Source organism: Idiotropiscis lumnitzeri, chromosome 4, assembly GCF_059441095.1.
Source record: "Idiotropiscis lumnitzeri isolate Australia: NSW breed Sydney's pygmy pipehorse chromosome 4, RoL_Ilum_1.0, whole genome shotgun sequence".
Taxonomy (NCBI): domain Eukaryota; kingdom Metazoa; phylum Chordata; class Actinopteri; order Syngnathiformes; family Syngnathidae; genus Idiotropiscis; species Idiotropiscis lumnitzeri.
The window spans coordinates 23,138,737-23,147,360 of record NC_142394.1 but is presented as its reverse complement, the minus strand read 5'-3'; the positions used below and the strand labels follow the sequence as shown (position 1 = coordinate 23,147,360).

General features: G+C 39.1%; 1 protein-coding gene across 1 annotated transcript; it reads right to left on the bottom strand.

Annotated features, from left to right (window-relative positions):
* Positions 1–65: 65 nt before the first annotated feature.
* On the bottom strand, positions 66–7,001 carry chic1 (cysteine-rich hydrophobic domain 1). Its single transcript, XM_088295060.1, has 6 exons — positions 6,841–7,001; positions 5,475–5,529; positions 3,501–3,656; positions 3,366–3,422; positions 2,575–2,634; positions 66–1,575 (listed from the first exon to the last, which is right to left on the bottom strand). Exons 1-6 carry the CDS (start codon positions 6,966–6,968, stop codon positions 1,525–1,527), a joined length of 507 nt encoding a protein of 168 aa, XP_088151186.1. The 5' UTR covers positions 6,969–7,001; the 3' UTR covers positions 66–1,524.
* Positions 7,002–8,624: the final 1,623 nt, after the last annotated feature.

The window sequence follows — 8,624 nt, the reverse complement described above, 5'->3', positions numbered from 1 at the left end:
GCGCCTTGCCTAACAAGATTTGGACGAGGCGTGTTTTGTGGAGCAGAGACAATTGACAACAAATGAAAAGTCCAAATTAGTTTTATTTGCTTTTTGTAAGATGGAGGAGGTATTTGGGCATACATTTATAAGAAATGGTAACAGGACAAAATTTCAGCCTGCAGGTATGTGGTTCAACTGCAGGAGAGGCACTCTCATTCATATAAATGGATGCAGCCATGGAAGAGAATAACAAAAAAAAGAACATTCTGCTCTTCTAAGTAACAGAGCCTGAATGACAGCACGTTTGGATCAAACCGGAGGCGTTAAACTCAACATCATGAGCCACCTTGAAGTCAAAGTTTATTCTGGGATTTTTGGAAACTTTGCCTGGGAATGTATGGGAATAAACCTCAGATTTACGAAACTGAATGTAATAAGGAACTTGGGGGAGCTATATTTTAGCAGCTGACTAATGCCCACACACGTGGACAAAGAAAACTACCTGATTAGATTTCCTTTAAATGACTCCTAATTCCCATAGGACATTTCTCATGCACAAGATTTCCAAAATTCTGAATTTAAATTCCCATGGAAATTTCACAAAACTTTGCAGACACTGACAAATGTTCCATCCCTTTGTAACCCGAATATTTGTTTTAATTAATCATATAATCACGCAATCGTATTATATTTACACAAATTGAATTTGAAATCAGGAGACACATCTACTGTCCAAGGGATTGGGTGAAAATAAATGCTAGTAAAAGCCATTAAAGTTGACTAAATTTGCTCTTTGGGATTAGAATTTCTGCTTATATGCAAACAAGTCAATTTCAGCAACACAACAAAAAAATAGACACACTTTTTGCTTAAGTGTGATCCATCTGGCCGCTGGGCCATAACTTTGACACCGGTGAACTCAACAAAAAAAAAACAATGACCCCAATGAAGAGTTCCAATATTCCTTATTGGCAAACATGACAGTTTAAACACTGTCTCGCATATTAGGTTCTCTTGAACTACATATACTGTATATGGCTTACAAGGTAAACGGGTCCGTACGAACTAGAAAAACTATGGTACAGCAATTCATCGGCAACAAAAACAACAAACAGCTAATATGTAAACAATGGACATTTTGATTTGAGATGTTAACAGTATTTACACAGAGGGAAGGAAACTTGCCGAGAAGTAGATTTAAACAGAAAAGCCAGCGCAGCATTTGATTGACCTTCCATGTTATACTCGAGAAAAAAAAAAAAAAACATAAGGCCGTAACGTCTTCTGCTGGGGGTATAAATGCACTTTGATGAGTTTTAACCTCATCATGAAACAGGAGTGCAACAAGGGCGGCGGGGAGGCGACGTATCTCACTGGCTGTGCAAAATGTGCTCAAAAGCAAAGTGACAGTGTGGCAAGAGTTCCATGTACAGCTGCACTGGGGGTTGTGGGGGGGGGGGGGGGGGTGTTGGTGAAAAGATGCCGCTGATTTTTCATTTCCGACAAGGCACTGAAGTAGAAAAGGGTGTGCTGGTTGCATCTTCAGTCTGGTCTCAATATTGGATACTTGGGTAAGAATTCTATAAGAATCACCTACACACACAAACAACAAAATCATGTTACTTTCCTTTAACAGCATTGCACACTTGATTGTAATTAGTGTAGTGTAGGTCAGCGATGCTGTGATGTCATTAGAGATGATCTGGTTTGCCACAGGATATGACCCATCTTTTTAAGTTTGGCCCATAAAATCTTGCATGACACGGATTTTACAATGCGTTGTATTTCATAGCTATGATGTTTCAGAAAAAATGTCACCTGTTGTTGAACCTAAGCCTTAATTCCTAAATATTACTATATTACATATTTTTGTAATAATCAGGGGTGCACATAAGTGGTGCGGATGAGCACTTGAAATGGAATGTTGCTCCAGTTCAAGTCTGTCACCGCACTTTTGCACACTCAGAAGAGGTCAGGCCAGCTTCAATTCGAAGTAAAGTCAGGTAAACCTTGCCGAAATGTCCCTGAAATCATTCACTAAAAAAAAAAAAAAAATGGATCATTGACGTCTTTATCCGTCAATGGCAGTAAATGAGTTAAGTCTTTAAGTTCAGTTATGTGGTCGGTGGTTGTCGGAAAAAAAAATTAGCACAGAGCAAAACCTAAAATGTGTAATGCACCCCTAGTTATTGTGTTATTACGAAAACCTCACTATTTGCTAGAGAAAATTGAAGGCACATTCCGGATCGGGGCAAAAGAAAATCTAGAAAATTTTACTTTCATCTCTGATTTAAAAAAAAAAAAATGTGTTTACCTATGTTGGTTATGACAAAATATGTTGTATGTTCTAAGTTAGAACGTGTCTAAAGCGCGTGGAAGGGGTTTAAACAACATTTTCCGTATGCTCGATGTTGTAAACTTTCATCCCAACCTTTATTGAACCAAAGCACATATTTTATTTCATCAATTTGGCTTTTTTTTTTTTTTTTAGGGAATTTATATATGTCATAAATAAATGGGGATAATAAAGTTAAGGATGAATACATGCCTGGTGAACATGATGTGACTAGTAGATGCTGTGCTACTACTTACATATTCCATCATGTTGCTGCTCTCACATTTTCTTTTGCTCAGTTTCCAGTGCAGGCCCAGCTGAACAGAAAAGACCAGATCAATAACGCACAGTAAACACACGCACACAGACAGCAGGGCTGTCTGGCGCGTGTGGGGTCAATCTGTGGCCAGACATGCTGAAGGGCTTCTTTTATGTCCATGCGCGCACACGCACAAACACTTGTCGGATAGACTGACAGACAGGAAAATAGGGAAAGAGTTTGACAGAGATAAAGAGAGTGAGACAGGCAGAAACGGAGAAAGCAAGAATGAGAGAGAAACACAATGAAAGATAGCCCATGAGAGACAGACAGACAAAAAGCTGAGAGACAAAGAAAACAGGCAGTCAGTAACAGAGAAAGACAGGCGGAGAAGGAGGGAGACAGAGAAATGGAGTGAGACATAGAAAGAGACAAACAGATCGACAAAGACACTCAGAGAGAGAGAGAGAAACAGTGACAGACAGAGACTTTGGGAAGCGAGAGAGACAAAGAAAGAGACATTTGGCGAGACAGAGTAACGGACAGCGAATCATACCCAGAGAAAGACAGTGACGGAAAAATTGACAAAAAAGGAAGCGGCAGACAATTACAGAGACAAAAAGACGGGCAAAGAAACAAGACGAACCCAGGGAGAGAAACAGTCAAGAGAGAAAACAGTCACACAGACAGAAATAGAAAGACAGCCACGGGGAGTGAGACAGACCAAGAGACAAAGACAAAAAGTGAGCAGCAGACCCAAAGAATGAGACAGACAGACAGGTTTGCTACCTTATGGTACAATCTGTTGTTCTCCCATTCTAACAGCTTGTGAATGGACCTTCTTGTCTGCAGTAGGAGAGAACACCAAATGAGTCCAAAAAGAAAACTGTTGTTCGGGGCTCTGTAGTTTGTGTCTCGTCTGACCCTCTTATTGAGACATATGACGGGCCACAGGCTGCATCCGGCTGTGCAGCAGCAGCACAGACACCCGCAAAGCAGCCACTTCACGTTGACCGGCACATTCTTCCTCAGGCAGGCGTTGACGCGACCCATACTGGTGCGGAACTCCTCCGGCGCCACCTGTGAGAGCAGTAAAGTTTACTTCCAAATTGGACATATAGGAGACGGTCAAATATTGCACTCGGGACTTTTCAAGATGCACCAGTGCCACGCTACGCCTTCTGTGGTTTCCAAGAAAGCTTAGTCTAGATGACTAAAACATTTAACTAGAATAAATCTGATATTCCTCATTGTGAAAAAAAAAATACAAGGATATAAAATATTTAATTACAATAATTGGGGCTGGGTGGTTTTGCAATTATTTTTCAATATCGTTCAGCCCTATTTATCATTCATGAAATACTCAAAGTGTTGCAAAATGGACCATTGTGGTTCTCAGCAGCTCATATAAAACTTTTACACATTGAAACATTACAACACACTCTTTAAGTATTTCTGAGCTTTACGAAAATTAAAATATTTGTTGGGACAGTTCTCCAAATAACCAAGCTTTTGTTACCCTCCGTTAATGTTTACTGTAAAACTGACACTCATGAAAAATAAAAGAAACTGCCCAACAATACGATGCCATTGATTAGCTTAATGCTAGCATATTATGCTAAACACCTTAGATCGGCTAACAGGACTTAGGAATTTCATTTAAACTACTATTACGTTACACATATGGAGCAGCAACACATACAAAACGAGCACACAATGATCCTCAGGTGCATATCGTTGGCCTATTAGCGTAATTGAAAGTCATTTTTAACTTACAGTCACAAGCGCAATGGAATAACAATGTCCATGCTAAAAAGTGTCGTTTTCCTTTACGTCAGTGTAGATTCTCAGTCATCCAAGTTGTAGGAAAGTGAAAAAGGTTAATCGAGGAAAACTTGTTGAATTTGTTGTTTTTCTTGTTTTCCAGAAATGTTCAAATATGACTTTAGGCGACAATCCTATTAGGGTAATGAGATTCTCTCTCTGCTCTTTGGGATCAACGCCCCGGTGAAGATAAGTGGTTTGGAAAATGGATAGATGGACTTTCTCTGCCGTTTCTTGGACTTGATTACGCTACATATACATATTGTGGCAAAACGTACGACACTGAAGGAACACAACTTTAAATTGGGACTAAACAAGTGTACCGTAAAAGCCTATTTTTAAAAAAAGAAATGGTCATAGGTTGACGATATCACACTTTGGGAGAGCTCTTTTTTGTGATCGATGGGAGTGGAAAGTAACATTTTCTGCACAGATGTCATCTTGCAATGTTGTCCCTGGCCTTGCGAGCATGTGTCGAAGACCTCAAAGGATGAGATAAGTAGCAGAAGCGCGGCCTGTGGCTGCGGCAGGCGGGCGGGCGGGATGGCCAGCGCCGAGCTGAATGGATTGCTCATTCCTGGCCCCGAGTCCGTACGCCATAAAAGGGGGTCGTAATCTTTTATGACAGGATGCAAAGGTCTCTTTGCAAACAAGCAAAGAGCTGGGAATAAAGCCCAGCAGGGCCTGATGCGCACCCTTCAATCATCATAATTGTGAGCTCGTCCATCACGTGTCGGCCAGCCTCACAATGCCGGAGGTGCGCTTTATTGCCCCGCACTTCCCTCAGCCCCGCGCACGGCCCGGCAGCCTTTTTGTGCTCCTGCGTCTGACCCAGGAAACGGACCCTTTTCTTCTCGCCCTCGCATTATTTCGTCACCTGGAGTCGGACTCGCGGACGCGATCGGCCCGGGCCCCCCCTGGCGGCGGCTTACTCATTGACGGGGCCAGCGTGCACGCGACCAATCCGCTGGCGGGGATGTTTGAATGGGGAAGACAAAAGAAGCGCTGTGCCTTTTAATTGTCCAACTGGAAGTGGGTGGAAAGTGCAAGAAAAGTCAAAACGTGTAAATGTACCTTTCCCGTGAGAATGGAGGGGAACTCGCTATCGAATCTGTTGCTCAGCCCGAACCTGCACACACATAAACACATAGATATAATGTACATTATTAAAGTATAAACAACAGCAACTTCTTTTTGGCTGCAATAAGAAAAATAAAATGATACATCCTGTACAAGTCCAAGTGTCAGAGAAAAAAAGTCAAAATATTCAAAAGGGAAAAAATGCCTCTAAGCACAAATACTGTCTGAGAATAATCTATAAAAACAGTTAATAAGTAAAAAGCGCAGTCATGTTCTCACCAATGAGTCAATAAATAAAAATGCCATAAGTTGAAATCCATTAAATAAAAAAATACAAAAACAAAGAAAATACACAAATAAAACAAAAAATACATAATCCAAAGTATGTTAAAACTACTATTTTATATATCGTGTCATTAAATAAATAAAAACTGCAATTAAATATAAATTAAATTAAAAGATAAGCCATAAAATAAAAATGCCATTGTATAAAATAAATCGAAATCAATTTAATACAAACTGAAATCCATTTAATACAAACACAAAGAACACTATAAAATCACATAAAAATACATAATCTATTTGACAAGTCATTAAATAAAAATACAATTAAAATCAAATTCCATTAAAAGAATAATAACTTATAAAATATTTTATCAAATTACAATACCATTATGCAAGATTATTTTTAAAATACTATGCAAGAAATAATTCCAATACCATGAAAGATTTTCTTTAGTGTTCTAAATAAAAATTCAGAATAGGGTAACGTTAAACTACCCAATACGACATATAACACATTAAATAAAACGAAAGAAATAATTTTATGAAAATAATCATTGAATTTTAAAAACCCAATAAAATAAAATGCAATTTAATAAGTAAAAAAAAAAAACACTAAATCCGTTTTAAAACCTTTAGGGTAGTAACATGACGGCACACAAACGACGACGACAGACAGCATCCAACAGTTTTAGCGTTGAGCTACCTCCTCAATGTAAACAGTGACGTCACTCATGCTCATTCGCGACTGTAATAACGTCTACTTGATGTCCAAGTTAAACGCAATGACGTGACAAGATCGGTAGCTAACGTCACGTCACCCAATGTCTCCAACGTCGTCCTCGGCCGGCTGGTCCACAACGTAGACCAGCGTCAGGTTAACGGTTGCCATGGTGACGCCAGGTGCTGGAGACGCTCGCTCCGTGTCCTAACAACGCCTCAAGGGACATTATTTGTTTACCAAGTGAGCTACTTGGCTACCTAGCGGCTACACAAGCTACAAGACGCACATTTGACCGCAGCAAAACACGACACCGTGACGAAACATACGCAAGAAAAACAAAACAAAAAAACTTACACTGTGATGTGTCCGGCGCCACGCATCACAACAGGATCCGGGCAGTATCTGGATAAGCGTTCCTCGATGACGACACGCTCGTCTTCATCGTCGTCTTCTAACTCGTAAATGGTATCAAAGTCCGCCATGTTGGGGCAGCGAGACGTGACGTCACTCTCGGAGCCGCGCGCGCGCACGCTTAGACGTAGCAGCGTGAGCGCGAGCACGCAGGGGAGAGGGTCAGGAAGGAGAGATGCATTAACATTTACCAGAATAATAAAAATAATGAAATATGTTAAACTCACCTCCTTTTATCATTACAATAAACCAGACGGTCGAGTAATTTTTTTGTGGTTTCTTAAAATGCTATATTTTAAAAAGTGTCGATTGTAATGGAATTTATAAATCATTATGCAGATATATGCCTATAAATTAAATTCCCTGTTTTTCATGAATACATAAAAGCTTTCTAAGTCTACATTTTTGTTTTTCTCGAATTGTTTGTTCAGACTTGAGTGAAAAGACAGAGGTGCTCTCATAAATAATCCCAAGTGTCGTGACCCTCTTGACCCAAGCACTCCATTTACAATGATGAATATTTCTTGAGCACATTTATTAGGGCTTGTGAGGTGCAAGATTCAATTTATTTAACTGGGTCTAATTTGTTAGGTGCAGCCATATTTCATCTCACAAAATTCACTGAAAATAAACTCAAATAAGTACATTTGACTCATTTTGAAATAAAAGATTCATCGATGCAGACATCTGCTGTATTTAAAAAAGAAACAATGTATATATTTTTTTAAAATATAACATTACTGAAGGCCAAATGTTTCATTAAGAAATGATAATTTTGTAGCTTTTTCATTGGTTTTAATTTAGGCTGGGTTTAATTTAGGATGCTTTAATTAAGATATTTTTAGAAAATATACATTAACACATGGAATAGCAAATCTGTTTAATTTTTTCAAATAATTGCATGGTCCCAAAATGCTTTGCTGGGCTGGATGAACTGATAGTCAGAGGTCGAGGCAAGTTTGATACCCCTGCAAGCTAGCTAGCAACAAACTTCATCTGACTACTAGTGCGGCTAAATACATATGAGGGTCGCTCCTAAATGAAAGAGCTAACCTTCTGACAATTATTGTCACAATAGGATGACAAGGAAAGATAGAGAAGCAATGCTAAGTGCTAAGCTAAACTAAAATTGACATTAAATTGGGAAATCAGTCCTTGGTTGATCGATTACACTTTTCACAGAAGTCTGGCTCTTAGCGTCTTAAAGCGGAGAATATCGTTGCTGTCCTGTGAAAAACATGTCCATTTTTCCAGATTTTTTATTTTTACTTCTTTTTTTTTTACGTCAATGGGGTTTCTTTGTTATAGACATCCTGTTAATGTGAAAATTTTAAAAATGACAAAATTGGTCACATGTTTTTCACAGTACAGCGATGACATACAACTTTGAACAGCAAAATAGTTGGCAATTAATCAGTGTGTTATTCGCTGTGGTAAACAGGCGCAAAATTGATTTTGCGCACACACACACATATACATGTACACGTGTACACAAAAATATTGCATTTGTATTTATTCCATTAGCCACTTCACACGTGTGGATGTTATTTTTTTGTTTGACAAATTATTGACCATTCTAAAGTGTTGAAATTTGCCTGTTCTCTATAACGATGCAATGTTGATTGTTAAAGGGTTGACTTAATACGCGGTTTTTGGGGTCTGTGAAAAGTGATGATTTTGTAATTTTGGAGGTACAAGGATCACCTGGCACCAGTGATTTTGTGTTT